This window comes from Lytechinus variegatus, chromosome 16, assembly GCF_018143015.1.
Source record: "Lytechinus variegatus isolate NC3 chromosome 16, Lvar_3.0, whole genome shotgun sequence".
In the NCBI taxonomy this organism is placed as follows: Eukaryota; Metazoa; Echinodermata; class Echinoidea; order Temnopleuroida; family Toxopneustidae; genus Lytechinus; species Lytechinus variegatus.
The window spans coordinates 8,972,617-8,989,048 of NC_054755.1; the positions used below are offsets into that span (position 1 = coordinate 8,972,617).

General features: G+C 37.1%; 1 protein-coding gene across 1 annotated transcript; it reads left to right on the plus strand.

Annotated features, from left to right (window-relative positions):
- Positions 1–920: 920 nt before the first annotated feature.
- Positions 921–11,210, plus strand: LOC121430212. The gene is made up of 4 exons (XM_041627490.1): positions 921–990; positions 9,813–9,878; positions 10,259–10,337; positions 10,838–11,210. The coding sequence occupies exons 1-4, from the start codon at positions 921–923 to the stop codon at positions 11,085–11,087; spliced, it is 465 nt and encodes a 154-aa protein (XP_041483424.1). The 3' UTR covers positions 11,088–11,210.
- Positions 11,211–16,432: the final 5,222 nt, after the last annotated feature.

Sequence of the window (16,432 nt, forward strand, 5' to 3'; positions counted from 1 at the left end):
CCATAGGACTCTAGGACTCTACATTTTACTGTCCTGTCGAGTTTCTACGGGAGTTACCCCCCTTACCACAAACAGACACAGAAGTATACGAATACCGCTGCAATACTATGCCTTGGTTTTTATGCGACGTTATGTGTAAGAAATTTGCTGTGGTCAACGCATATTGTCATGCTCTGCAACAATATGCGTTTATGCGACGTTTTGTTTAGCTGTGACATTGCATATCATAATCAGGGCTTTTATATTCAGATTCATTTTATAATGACAGTTTTACTGCATCGTTTTCGAAAGTACAATTACTTGCAAGTATTATCTAGGTCTATAACCTAACCTCAAGCATGACATCTGCGCTTAGTCCTCGATTCAGAAAAAGAAGGAATTACAGCAGTGGCGATTTTCCAAAGGAGGGGGGGCAAATTCGTCCGCCAAAAAAATGACAAAAAAAGGTCTTCAACCGCAAATAAAGGACATTTCGGACCAGAAAAAAAAATGACAAAAAATAAAACAAAATAAGGTCTTCAAGTACAAAGGAGGGGGTGGGCACGTGCGGCTCGTCATGAATCAGTTGTGACTCGTCAGGGGGGCAGTCTGCCCCTGCCCCCCCCCCCCTAGGTACGCTAGTGAATTACAGTCTATGATTAATACATGGAGCTATGATTTATACCTATATGTATGGAAGAACTCCAATCCATCTGAAGTAGAATGTTTTGTTTCGTGCATTTATCATGCCTACTGCCCCGTTAACTTTCCCATTAAGTGTCGGTATATCATCTGCTTTGTAAATGTATGACTTGATGAATGTTCTTATTATTTTTGCATCTATAAACTGCTAGTCGACAAGGAAAGGTATTGCAAAGATGATGGCAGTCAGAATGATTCGATCCACTCTTGCCGTTTGGATACCAATTTTGATTATGATCATGAGCGAAGATGATGTTATAAGTGATGAAAACGCAGAGCGAATGGATTATGATGAGCGATCAGCCAAAGGTATGTAGGTCGATCTATCCAATATCCTTATCAAATTGTGGAGAGTATCATCGATAAGTTTGTATGGTTGTTTTTAGATAACAAAACTATCATAGGCCAGTTGCATAAAACTTCTGCCGTAAAAAACTCTTTAAACATTAAAAAAATTTAATGTGCAATTTCCAATGGCATAATTTTGTTTGTGACAGAGTTTTTGTTTATTTGCCAGAGTTTGTTATGGCAAAAGTTTTATGCAACGGGCCCATGTGTGCTAATTCACTCATAATCACCCAGCAACCGTATATGTACATGTTGCAGGAGATTGTCAAAAAACGAAAAGTTCTCTCCTACCCCCGTCTCGATCGGCCATTTTTCTTTTCCTGAAAAAAGTTCCCACTTTTATCCCTAGTTCCAATGATATAATGCTGATGATATCATATTATTTCCATTAAATAATTGAAATTTTTGCAAAGATGTTAATTACATTCGCGTTTTGGGGTAAAAAACATCCCTTTCATATCAAAAATAGGATGAAACTCAACGTAAAATCCTACTTTATGTCACCACAAACGATTTCCCACTCTTCCAATTTCGCTTGATGGTATCGTACAGCTTAGTTCCCATGAGTCATTGTGCAGTTTTTTCTAAGCTTTACGATGATGTAAGAATGATGTTCATTGGTCAAACTTTGCGTTCGCGTTTTAGCTTTAAATAAACATGTGTCAGACCACAAGCCAATGGCAAAAGTTGTCATATTCGGGCCGGGCGCGTACTGTACCTAATATGCAGTGCAGCAGGCAGGAGCCACGGCCGCCGTGCCCTAGCGTATAGCGCTAGCCGGCTGGCGCGTTTCCGTTTTACACCCTGGCGAAGGCATTTTCCGGAAAAGTAGCCAAAAAGCGACTAGTGAAGAGTCTACGTCTACGTTTGTTTACATTATCAGCTGGGCTCGCGATCCAGAGTCCGCACCGAAGTTATCCGCAGAACATACCGTCGGTATTTGCAAATGCAGCTGAGCTTATGCCTTGATCATTTGCCTTGCCGATCAGTGCTGATGTCTGTCTTTCTATCTGTCTATATATCTATCTCTCAAATTCTATCTCTATCTATCTATGTAACTGCAGTATCTATCTATCTAATAATCTTCTCTGTCTCTCTCATTCTTTATCTAATATCTATCTATCTCAAATTCTCTATCTCTCTCTATCTATCCATCCATCTGTCTGTCTTTCTCTATTTCTCTCTCTCTACCTTCCTATGTAACTACAGTATCTATCTGTTAATTTGTCGCTCTTCTCTCTCATATCTCTCAAATTCTCCAGCTCTCTCCCTCTCTATCCATCTGTCTGTCTTTCTTCTATCTATTTATCTATCTATCTATGAAACTACAGTATCGGTTAATTTGTCTATCTTCTCTGTTTCTCTCATTCTTTATCTATCTAACATCTATTTATCTCTCAAATTCTCTATCTCCATTTCTCCCTCTTTCTCTTTCTTTCTATCTATCTATCCACCTCTCTCCCTCTCTCTGTCTCTCTCTCTATTTCTATCTATCTATCTGTCTATCTTGTCTCTATCTATTTATCAGTCTTCTATATCTATCTTTCGGCAGCTTCTAAGTGTATCAATCCATCAAACTTCAATTTGTCTTTCCATTATAAGTATCTGTTTATTTTGATTTTGTCTGTCATTCTATTCATTTTAATTTATATTTAGAAAAAAAAACTATCATAAACAACGCGACTGCAAAAGCATGTTCGGATTTCTCTCATAGAGATGTATATTGATTTCACTGACTGTCGCTCTCTCTGTACATGAAGTGCCGAGGAACTCTGTGCTCTGATCAGTAACTGTGCAAATTGCATGCGGTGGTGGACTCGCCTGTGTCGCACGCTGCATGCAACCAGCGACGTGTGTAGACTCTTCACTAGTCGCTTTTTGGCTGCTTTTCCGGAAAATGCCTTCGCCAGGGTGTAAAACGGAAACGCGCAGCCGGCTGGGCTGCGCTTGTGCGACTGTGCGTGCGCCGCTGAGCATTGGCGCGCGCAAGGGGTCCAAAAGGCGTAAAAGGACTTGATATGCCTCCCTTTTTTTTTTTTTTTTTGCTTGTCTCCCCAGAGGTCGGTCTGGTCAAGGAGTTTTCGGGCAAGCGCCTGATAACTCCTTGGTCTGGTTACGGACAGTTCCCCTACCCAATAATGTATATGACAGCAATAATGAACAGAATCTCATGTTTCCGAAAAAAAACACAGAAAAAATTTCCGCTCGCTTCGCTCGCTCCATTTTATTATATCTTTTATTTCCGCATGTCGCCGACATGATCACGGTATCGCCATTAACAAGGCCATACATGATTATCATGATGTATACTTATGAATACAAGTGAACCAAGACAAAGACATACGTTTTCTTACCAAATATGTTTTACCAATATGAAAACCAAAATGACGGAAAACGCTAAAATGTCGGTTAGCTCGCTCCGCTCGCTCGTAATAATTTATGAAATTCCATAAGTATCTAGTCTCCTGTTCAAGGCCGTATTATGAGTGTTACGAATAGGAAATGTAGCATCGACTAATACTTAATTTACTAACAAACTATTGACAAGAAATGTATGTTTTGACGGGAAAACGCGACAATTTCGGCTCGCTCACTCCGCTCGCTCGTAATCATTTATGAAATTTCTTAAGTTTCTAGTCTCTTGATCAAGGCCATATCATGAGACTTACGAGCAGAAGGACATGTATCATCAACTAATATGTAATCATTACCAACAAGCTATTGAGAAGAATTGTATGTTTTGACGGAAACCGCAAACATTTCGCTCCGCTCGCTCGTAATTATTCATGACATTTCTCAAGTTTCTAGTGTTCTGATCAAGGCCATATCATGAGTGCTACGATCCGAAGGACATGTAGCATCGACTATGATACCAACAAACTATTGACAAAAAGGTTATGTTTTCAACGCAAAAACGAGAACATTTCTGCTCGCTCGCGGGTCATGACCGCACTGTTACATACCCCATCCCCACTTAAATGTTATTGTCTTATTTGCAGCGCTGAAAAAAAAAGAAAAAAAATCATCACCCCCCCCCCCCCCGCTCATCACTTTTTAGAGACTGGGCGGGAGATTTAAAAAAAAGAATCAGCTCGAAACCCCCCCCCCCCCCTTTCAAAAATCCTGCGTACGCGCCTGGTATGTTATATTAAATACTATAGTACATAAATGTTTTTTCCATAACTTTATGAAACATAATTTGCTTAGGACCTATATATATATATGTGTTCATCATTCCTGGTGCTCGCATTGTCTGACTAATGAGATAAATAGACTTGTATTTTAGGTCAATATAGATTATGCACAAAATATATCTCCTCGCACTTCAAGTTATTCTTGTTTTAGGTATTGACATGGCCTTTTTTCATGACTATATACTTAACGTGATTGCCCCCTTTTAAGGCCTAAACAGAAAACATTTTCAGTCTATGCTTACGTTCGCATTGGTGTGGACCGATATAGATACCGGGCTGGGGTTAAATCAACACCGGCGTTTTTGCAGTACACGAATTCCTAAAGACAGTCCTTAAAATGTCCCTTTTCTGGCCTGGATATAGCAAATTTTCAGCTCGCGCTTCGCGCTCTCATCACTTGGTTAGTGAAATAGTAAATTCCTATAAACATACCATAGAATGCACCTCTTCAGGTCTGAATTTCAAAAATTCAATTGAGCGCGCTTCGGGCGCCCACTTAATGACTCAAAATTTTTACTGGTGCCCCCCCCCATGCCGTGACACACGGTACGCCACTGTCCCCTGTTACATTTCATATCTGCCTTGGAGATATGATTTTGGTGTCTAGATCATGGGTTAAATGGTCATAATACATTGGGGCAAGTTACAAAGACAGTCAGTGGTCTATTATGTTCAAAGATCCAAGATGGCTTCCATAAAATACGGCGTCTAAAATTGATAATGCTACTTTTAAAAAACATGACATAGATTGCTCAATATCCAGGAATATGATTTGTGTGTCTATACCAATGTAAGGAGGCGAGATATAGCTCAGTCGGTAGAGAGGGTGTTTCGGATTCCGGTGACCTAGGTTCGATTCCCACTTGGTGCACTAGTGCCCTTTGGTAAGGCATTAATCCTCATTACCAGGTCTCTCGGAGTGGTCCTCTGACTGCCTACTGCTTTTTTAGGGTGAGATCATATATTAGGATAAGTTATAAGGATATTCAGTGGTCTAGTAATGTCCACAAATTTGAGATGGCTTCCAAAGATTGATCTTAAAATGGCTGCTGATAGTTAAAGCGGACATAACCCATTTCATATCGGCATGGGAGATGTGATGTTTGTATATAAACCACTGGTTTAAAGGGTCAAATAATACGTTAGGACACGTTATAAGGACAGTCAGTGGTCTGGTATGTCCAAAATGCAATATGGCTTCCAAAATTGATTCTAAAATGGCTGCCGGTACTTATAAATGGACATACATGTAGTTTGTTCAGAGTATCTGTCTGGGGAATATGAGTTTGGTGTCTAAACCATGGTTTAAAAGGTCAAGTAATGCACTAAGACAAGTTACAAGAACATTCAGTGGTATGGTATGTTAAAAATCCAAGATGGCTTCCAAAATGGGGTCGCAGTTATTATTGACTGTTGTTACTTAAAGTGGACAGAAATACACCTTGGGATATGATTTTGGTGTCTACACTAGAGTTTAAAGGTCAAGTAATACACTGGGCCCAGTTGAAAGGACAGTCGAGTGTCGTGTATGTCCAAAAAATTGGGTCTTAAATGACTGCTATTCCACAAAAGTGGATACAGAACATTAAAAAAATACATGTGGGGATATTATTTTGATGTCTACACTAGGGTTTCAAGGGTCAAACAATACTTTGGGACAGGTTACAATAATATGCAGCAGTTATCCAATTTGCCTTGAAATCCAAGTTGGCTTCCCAAAATGGGTTCTTAAATGACTGCTGTTACTTAAAAGTGGACATAGTATATACAATATCCACCTGTGAGAAATAATTGCAGTGCCTACACTTGAATGCATGGGGATTAGTTATCATATTGTTTCACGAGTTGGTGAAAGCACCCACTTTGATCCAATTTTAGAATTTTTGACAAAATTGAAACCTAACCATCCTTGTTACTTGTTCAAATGTATTATTTTACCCTTCATACCACAGTGTAAACACCAAAAATATTTCTCACAGATTGAAAATGTATAAACCCTGACCATTATTGAGTTATATGGGAAGTTTGAGATGCCATTTTGAAAACCCTCTTAGATTTTTAGGCATATATTGCGTATCATTGTAACCAATCCAAACTTATTATTTTAACCATGAAACCATAGTTTGGGCATCGAAATCATCTCCTTGGTGGATTTTAAATGAATTATGTCCATTTTTAAAGTAACATTTTAGACTCTGAATTTTTGGAAGCCGTCTTGGACATTTACGGCATACTGAACAAGTAAATGTCCTTGTAACTAATTTTCTGACTTTTAAAACCTTGGATTAGACATCAAAACCATGTGCCCTTGACGAATATTACATAAACTATCCATTTGTAAATAACATCGGATATTTTATACTCCATTTTTTAAGCCACCGTGGATTTGTGGACAGACTTGACCACCAACAGTCCTTGTAACGTATCCCAATGTATAATTTGACCCATTTAACCGTAGTATATACACTTAAATCATATCTCCCAGGTGGATATGAAATGAGCTATGTCTATTTTAAGTATCAACAGCCATTTAAATACCATTTTGGAAGCCATCTTGGATTTTTGGACACACCAGACCACTGGCTGTCCTTGTAACTTGTTCCGATGTAATACTTCACCCTTAACAGCTTAAAACCATTGAATAGAAACCAAATTAAGGCCACTTAAGAAATAGATGAATTGTTGAGTTTTAGCCTACGGCAGCCGTTTTGGGCGACATCTTGGATTTTCTAGGTACTCTGCAGTGCTTCTATTCACTCTAACTTTTATCAACGAATTCTTTTACCTCCATGGATCATGGAATATGAACCGAAATAGGATTTTAGGGTGGATAATGAGTGAGCTACATCCATTTTCAGTGAATGGAGGCCATCTTGGACACTATCTTGAAAATATCTACTTTCCCGGATACGGATTTGGGTAGATTTTTAGTATGTTATTCTTGAGGTCAAATACTGCCAGAAACAACTGAAAAATCTAGCTTTGTTGCAATTTGTTCCGGGTCAAACCATATATTGTTCCGTCTACACTGTTTTAAAAAACCCTGATTTTACAGTAATTGAATATGTTGCAGAAAACAAGAACAGCATCATTCTGTAAATTCATAAAACAGGAGTTTTTCTGCAATTTAACAGAACAGGTCTATTTAAAAAGGGGAAAGGGGTGTTTTCTTAAATAGGAAATTTGTAAGGTTCCATACATCAAATAGCAATTTCCTGTAAGATTACGCAATCTGGTAAGATTACAGGTGTTCTCGAGACTCAGCTGCAAGAATTTCTTTTATTTTAATGATAAATTTTCTATCAGTGTAACAACCAAGTTTCTTTTACAGATGGTGATTACATCGGTTGCTTTGCTCAAAGATGCTTGCACTTCGATTATGATGTCGTCGATGAACCTGGTAACCAAACAACACCCGACACCTGCACAGCAGTATGTAAAGTATATAGATTCCCATTAGCAGGTGTATACAACCGCACAAAATGTTCATGCTTCTGCAGCTTTCAGACGTATCTCGAACAAGTGGATGACGATAGGTGCGGCATTCCTTGCCGAGGTGACCCTGTCAAGCTTTGTGGTGGTTACGACACAGTCAGCGTGTATGATATGACCGGTAAGACAAAATGTTTTTGAAAATTTACCTGGAAATTGTGCTCGAAATACATAAAATATGGGATGTAACTATTATTACGTCTAAGGAAAGCTATAATGCCTCGGTCACATTTGCTCTACGGCGGCCGTACGGCGAGTCGAAAACAGCCGTTTTATTCATTTTTATTCATATACCACCTTTTAATATATAGCTGGTACAATTTTTTTTAAACGAATGTTTTCCACTCGCCGGACGGCCGCCGCGGCTAAAATTAACGTGACCAAGGTTTTAGTCATGTCTATGTACATCCTACGGCAAAGATGTTGAGATGACGAGATCTCTATATCAATTTGAAGAGATGATCCGAAGACAAGATCTCGGATCTCGTCGATCTTTGAAGGGATGATGGCATGATCGAGATCATCAGTGCATTCACAGCAAAAACTGTAATGTTAACCGGTGTACATAGAGGACCACACCAGTTATTTTACACCGGTGTTAAATTGACAGTGTTAGTTGAACACCGATAGGTGTTATCACAACACCTTTGGTTGTTACATTTACACCCTTTGGTGTTATGTTCAATCTCTAGCGTGTAATTTTAACACCTCAGGGTTTGGTCCTCTATTAACACCAACTGGTGTCAGTCTTAACACCACAGTTTTTAGAGTGTTTCTTCAAAAGTGCGGTAAAACGCATACTTGTCTCAAAGATGTAATTTTTAGCAAGACACATTTTGTTGTACTGTACATTTTAAACTTAAAGATTGATATAATTTCAACTATTATTACGCCTCACACACTCCTTGTAAATATTTGTAAATAGTTGTGGCACATAATAATTTGTTTTTCTTGTTTTTTTTCTTTCCCTTCTTTGTGTAATCATTAGTTTTGACTTTTTAGTATCGTTTTTATATTTATGTATGTATTTCATATATCCAAAAGTCTGACAACAGCTCAAACATCTGCTTATTTTGTCATACCACTGCATGTCTACAACCTTGGTATAATCAGTTATGCAAATTATCATAATTATACATTATTATTATGTAAAATCCAATGAATTCCATTTTTTGATGGTCACACTATGTACATTGTCATGACAGGAAGAAACAAATAATAAAATAATAAAATAATTATATAGTGTATGGGCCCACTGTTTAGCTTCAGCAGTCAGCGTCCTGAATCATGAAAGATGGCTTTCAACCTAAAACACGGGAATTGAGATTTTACCCCATGAATTAAAGGACAAGTCTACCCCAACAAGAAGTTTATTTGAATAAAAAGAGAAAAATTCAATAAGCATAATTCTGAAAATTTCATCAAAATCGGATTTAAAATAAGAAAGTTATTTCACAACACAGTTATATGCGCATCCCGATCGGTATACAAATGAGGGAACTGATGACATTACCCACTCGCTATTCATTCTGTATTTTATTTTATGAAATATCCATATTTTCTCCTCATTGTCCTGTGAAACAAAGTTTTATTTCTCCCTGAACATGTGGAACTACAATTGTTTAACATTCTATGAATCAGTCAAGTTGGTCTTTATTTTGAAATCTGTAAAAATTACAAAAAGAAGAAATAAGTAAAGGACATCATCGATTATGTGACTAAATTGTGCAAGGACTAATTTGTGAAAAAAGCGAAACTTCAAAATGTCATAACTTTCTTATTTTACATCCGATTTTGATGAAATTTTCAGCATTATGCTTGCATGTCGGATTTATCTCTATTAATTTAAATCAACATTTTTCTGAGGTGTACTTGACCTTTAATTAATCATGTGTTCCAATCAAGAACTAGAAATCGGTGCTTTACTTTCACTTACTATTGACAGCGCAGTGTTTAGCGAAAATGATTTATAAAAATTGGGAGCCATTATAAAATTTTCCACAACTACGTGTATTTTATTTAAAGGCAAATCTCATACCTATAATAAACCATTATTTTAAAAAAATATATCACGTTGTTTAATTACTTTTACCACAGTGAATGTGAATTCAAACAGCAGCTGTGACGACGAATATGCAAGAAATACTACATTAACTGATCGTGGTGAGTTATAGCTAGTTGCTTATACAGGGGGTAGTGACTAGTGACCCCCCCCCCCCCTTCATGGCATGCCAAGATAAAATGTGATACGCATAGAATGTGCAGTGACGGGATTGATTTGTAATGGGGGTGCTGTAAGTTGGGACAGGGCTAAACATGCATAAAAATCACAATTTGATGGATATTTTTACAAGGTGATTGAGAGAAAGTCCATGTTGAGAGACAGATTTTATGACACACATTCTTTTTAATTGGGAGACAATTTGGTATGATCGATTCAGACATTCATTATTTTGTTTTTATCAGGTTGAATCTTTTGTGAGAAATGTGGTATTATTCTGTCGTCTTCTGTTTCAGACATTCATTCCCTTCCGTTCTTACAGCTATTGTGATTTACAGCTCTTTCATTGGAATCACTCTTATTCTCGTGCTCGCATTCGTCATCGCACGGACATGGAGGCGGTAAGTTAAAATGTAATAAAAACAAATTTGCAAATATTGCCAATAGAATTTCTTAAAATAACAATCCATGAAGTTTGAGAAATGCTTCTAAAATTAACATCGTCATCATTCAATCACGTGTACATAAATATTTTTTTTAATTAATATATATATACACACACGCACAGAGTCATATACAAAATAGAAGAAAAGTCGAAGAAGCTTTCTTCGATTATTTTGTTTATTATAGGCCAGTAATTATATATATGTGTGGGTGTGCATGTGGGTGTGTGTGTGGGGGTGTGTGTGTAGGCTTGTATTTTTTCACGCAAGAGGTTGCTGACGATGAGCAGTTGATGACGACGACGATCATGTTGACGAAGATTCTCATCCGTTATTCTCGATAACACAATATGTAGGGTAGTTGGAAAGAAAGTATTAACATATTAACATAGACACTTATAAAAGGATAACTGATTTAACCACTTCTCAATATTTTCTAAAATATTGCATGTTGTCAGGAGTATTCACTGTCAAGTCTGCCCTCATCGGCCGCTCTCCGAATTCAACGCCGCCGAACTTGCGGCCAGTCACCACGGTGGACACGAAACATCCAAATTAGACCCAAAGCCCTCTACTTCAAGAGACCATCGGACTCACCATGCTCTCCCTCAACCAGTGACCATGGACAGATATACAACGGGTCCCGGTCCCGGTAACACTCTCCAAGATGTTGGCCATGAATATGCAACTGAAATATTTTACATTTGAGCTTGCTCTTCAGCATAGAGCACGGACGTGTTAATGGGTATTTCGAGGCTGTTGCCACCCCCCCCCCCCCCTCTTTTATAATAAAAAATCATTCTAATCACTTTACTGTAATTTTCATTAAACCTTTCATTATTTACCTGGATCTTGACCCTTCAACTAGTCAAATTTGTTTCAATATTGCAAAATTAATCATTATTTTCAAAATTTTCTATATCACCTCGCTCGTTTGGCTCGCTCGCAAATTTTCCCAAACAGTGCACCGTATCTATACCCTCCCCCCCCCTTTAAATTTTGTTGGCTTCATTTTAATACTGCCTTGATGCCGAGGACGAGCAGGAGGAAAAGTGAACGATGACAGCATAGCGTTGGGCCTATCGCTGGGGACAGAAAATGAGGAATGTGCATGTCTTGAGTACCAGCTAGGTTTCCGTCGGGATTACCTAAGAATGAATAATGAGTATCTATTAGTAATGATAGCTAGGATGATGAAGTAGAAATGTTCGATAACACCATGAGTGTAATGCCATCGAAAAACGGAAAGTTGACTGTTGGGACAAGCTCTTGAAAGAGGCACTCCCTGTTACATAGTGAAAACAAAAAGGTGAACTTCCTGGATAAGTACGAGAATAGGACAGAGGAAAAGATACATCCCTGACAGATGGTCCTTGTGTACTACTCCAATGCCAATACTTTTGAAAAGTCAAGGCATTGTATGGTCAAATTTCTCACCATGTTTAGAAGAAAAAGTCATTCATGTTTGGATTGAAATAAGAATTCTCAATATTTTAAAAATTACATTTTTCCTTACTTTGACATTCTTAGTTCCCGTTTTGATTAACCGAAATATTATTTAATCATGTAACGCAAATGAGTCCTTTATTTTCTTACGGTTTTTTGCATCATGCACAATATGCACGGGCCGTGGAAAGGTTTTCCAAGTGGGGGGGGGGGGGGGCTGATCATGCAAAAAATCACAATCCTATGGTCATTTTTACGTTTTTGTACACGGTTTTGGAAAAAGTGGGGGGCTGAAGCCTCCCCCCCCCCGCTTCCGCGGCCCCTGATATGAGGGAACTGGCAATTTAAAATTCATCTTAATTTCAATAGTCTAAATAGGCCTACTGTACCATTCAATTTTATTGTATTTCTATGTAATTCATGTCAACTTGTCAAAATCTCTGATTATCAGAAGATTAATACACATTTTCCCTATCAGATAAGCCCAAAATGAACACTACTTTTTATCCATAAACACGACCATCATTGCATGTATCAATGCAGATTGACACACAGCAGACACAACTTCATTCTGTCTTTATAATCTTAAACGGTTTCAAGAGGTAAGCCTATATATCAATATTTTTAGAGTGAGCTATTAGCACCATAAAGAGTAGTTGAAGTGGATATTTTCGATGACATTGCGAAACAAAAATCAATTAGATATTAATAGTGCAATCGTCAGAACAACAACTTCCTTTCTTGATGGGCTACTAACAAAATGATATATTTTTATATGGTTTATTTATTTGAAAAAAAACAATACACATACGGTCGCCAGTGATTGAAATGCATGGGTTTACAAAAGATTTAGATGTATATTTTATAAAATAAAAACAAAGGAAAATAGATTCACAATAATACATGGAATAGAGCAGGGGCCCGTTGCAGAAAGAGTTGCGTTTAAACGCAAGTCAAAAAATCAATCGCAAGTCCCAAATGCGCGCTGTTGATTGGTTGAAAATCAAGTTGCGCTTGATTTTTAGAGTTGCGATTGATTGCAACTCTTTCTGCAACGGGCCCCAGGTAAGATTGTACCAAATCGTAAATAATATGAGTAATAATTTGAAAGTGAAATGACGGAGGGCAATTAATTTATAAAGTATTACAACAATTAACTGACAATGTTTTTTAACCTAGAACATGTTTGAAGTTAATATAAACAGACCAATTTGCGAGACAGTCTCAGACAGATGACCAGTATTTAAAAAAATGATACAATTGTTTATTCGAGATATAAGAATCATATAAATAGATAGCGATTAAAATTTGATAAATTGAAAATGATTATGTAATCAATTATAGATTGTTTCTGTTGAAGTCTGCATTGATAATGACATTGTGAATAGATTGATATCTGCCATAATTTTTTCAATAGAAGGTAATAATTAACTAAAAGCCAGTACAATAGAAATAAAATTCAGTAATCAATTAATACAAAGCCAAAATGTAAATTTTATGAATTGTTTGAGCTGTAAAACGGATTATTAATGACAATTTTTGACAGATTAAATGGCATTTGCCACAGATTAAGCAATAGAAATATAAAATTTTGGTTATATAGGGCTTTAATTGGTCTGTAATACGTGGACGTACGCCAACGTTTGTATGACAAACCGTTTTAATATTTTAATTCTCGATATTAATTATTTAATCCTTGATTTGGTGTCATGGAATTCTTTACTTCAAGAATTCATTCTTTGACTTTGTTCTCACTGAATGGCAACTCTTGGCGTAAAGAATTGAATCTTCGACGCCAAGAAATAGGATAATAAGTGGAATGGCTTGCCATACGTCAGTCGCGGCATACGCTGGCTTAAAACACTCAAAAGTGACCACCTCTTAATTCATATCGAGTTCACATTTTGCGGATTAGTCTGAATCAGAAAATCAATAAGCTATGAATGAATTTATACTTACGGCTTTCATACAAGATGTATAGGGTGGCGCACATAAGTATGCATACCTCATGGCATTAACCTGAAAAAAGTGTTCATAAATTCAATATTTTTCAACAAAACTTCATAATTTTTTCAAAGTACACCTAGATGAGATAATATACAATTGTATTTATCTGTAATAGTCCTAGCTGAAACAGTTTCTCCACCAGGTAATAAGCCACTTGAATTTAAGGCCTTTGTAGCTTTACGGTACCCTCGACACCACTTGTTTTTAACAAAAGAAGTGATAAACCTCTTTGCTTGGGCAGTCAATTTGCTCTTCTTGGCCTTCCGTTTCCTGTCTGAGAGATGAGGCCATTCCTTCTTAGCCCAGGTGGATGTAACAAATCTTTTACTTCTGTTCAATATTTGTGTTGAATTACCCTCTTTCTTTCTGAAACAGTTGCATTTATCCCCTTGTTTCTTGCCATTTTGATGATCCAACAGGTTGACACTGAAAATTCCAATCCTCCAAGAAGAACCTCAAAGTTATAGTCCAAAAGAAACAGCTGTAAATCCATAAAAAGTTCTCGAAATTTCCTCGAAATTTCACATCACGTAGGCTGCAATCTTAGAAGTGATTGACAGCAGTTTCAGACTGATTGGACCTATATCTACCGAGAGATGGCAGCATTGCACAATTAAGAGGGTATGCATACTTATGCGCGTCACCCTATAGGTCTATATCGGTTTATATATCGAAATAGCAAATGTGAACAGATCATGCTGTAGTGTCCGACTCTCCGAGACGCTTTGGTGTTGAGTGTCTTGATTTTTATACAGATAATATTGACCCTTTTCATCTTCTACGATCAGATTTGGATGCCAACAAGTTATACGGCTTCTATTTACCTGCAGCCTATATATGTAGCCTTTGTATATATGTTACACCATAATAGCAAGAATCAAAGAAAATTATACGAAAAGCAGCTCTCGTCAGAATCCATGTTCGCTCGAATTCAAATGTCCTTTCTTACTTGTCATATTGTTGTTTCCGTCCACTGAACTGAAAATTTCAGTGTTTCCGTCGCAAAAGTTGGAATAGCGCCATCTTGCGTTTAAAATACGATTTTTTTTTAATGACTTGTCCGGCATGAGACTGAAGAATAATACTATTCGCCCAAATCATGTTTTTTTCGGGGTCATCTCTTTAACTGCATCATTCCTTTAATTTCTTTCAATTTCCTTTAATACTTCTATTAGTTTAAACACTGCTTAGGTTTTCTTCTCATGTTCTCTTCTTATATTAACCTAACTTTTACTTTTCTCTCTCTCTATGATAGTCTTGATTTAGCTTTTATAAGTTAAAAACAAAATTATCAACAAATGCTATACAATTTCCACATATTCTTTTTCCTTAATGATTCATGGTGACTTAACTTGTGTCAGATGCACAAGTTGAATAAATTTAATTTTGTTTCTAAAAAAATGTAATGGAATTGATATCATATGACAGGGGGGGGGGGGGCGCTTGCGGATTAGATAACAAAATTTTGAACATCCAGAACACTATTTTTCTTTGATCTATTTTCTCCCAGCATTTAGTGATAAGTTTCTCCCCATTTCGATTTACAAACATAAATGACTTCAGAATTAATGCAAAAAAATGTACCAAAAAGGAGGGGAAGAGGGGTAACCACACACTCATACTAAACTAAACCAACTTAAACAGAAGCATATTGATTCAATATGATTTAATAGTCATATTTCAAATACAAAGTATTTGTAGACATTGTTTGCTCTTTGAGCTGTAAACATACAAAATATACATGTAGATCATATCTATATGTAGTAGTGTTCTACAATACAACAATAAATTTAGACTTTACAGGGAATTTGATGGATTGACGGTGCACCATCGGTTGCAGCCGACAAGCCAATTTCTAACTTCGGGGTCGACATCACGTTCAGGCAGCGCACAGTGCGATGTGCCTGTGATGCTTCAAAAATAAAAACCATATGGCAAAAGCGGAGGAAGAATTCACCGAAAACAGTCTACATTTCGCAAATACATATAAGGCAAATTTCTCCCCAACCTCCTGTACCCTGGTAAATAGCATAATTTTATGCAAACCGACTGAACCGCGTCAGCCAGTGAAGCATATTGCATGCATGCGCAACAGATGTCTACATTTTCCCATAATGCATTGCGAATTTCATCCTGTCCACAGCAAACGATAGCTGGCGCACCGTATTGTGAATCCAACAAAATGCAAGAAGGTAGAAAACCCTTCGCTCCTTAAAGGCAAAATAGCAATCAATACATGAAACGGGTAAATTTTAGACCCCAAGTTCAATCCTGATTACATCTTGCAATTGAGTCATTTCAATTTTGCGTTTGATTTTAGGTTTCTTTCTTGCAAAAGAAATTAATTATACTGTTGGAATCAATCTACGAATTTAAAATTGCAATTGTTGGTAAATTTGTGTCCCTAATCCAATCCTAAATCAATCATTATTTGCTACTGCTTGGTGATCAGCTCCTTGCAATATCATATTTAAACTGATATGATAAAGATGAATAATTCTTAACTTGTAATTCATATTTTTGCAATCAATTGTTATAGACCCTTGCAACACCCTCGTGCGACTGTCACACGGTTTAGAGCTATTCGTTTTTCACCCGTT

Coding starts and splice junctions, on each gene's coding strand:
- LOC121430212 (XM_041627490.1), top strand. CDS start 921: ATGAGCGAAGATGATGTTATAAGTGATGAAAACGCAGAGCGAATGGAT. Junction 9,879..10,258: donor TACTACATTAACTGATCGTG/GTGAGTTATAGC, acceptor CCGTTCTTACAG/CTATTGTGATTTACAGCTCT. Junction 10,338..10,837: donor ATCGCACGGACATGGAGGCG/GTAAGTTAAAAT, acceptor GCATGTTGTCAG/GAGTATTCACTGTCAAGTCT.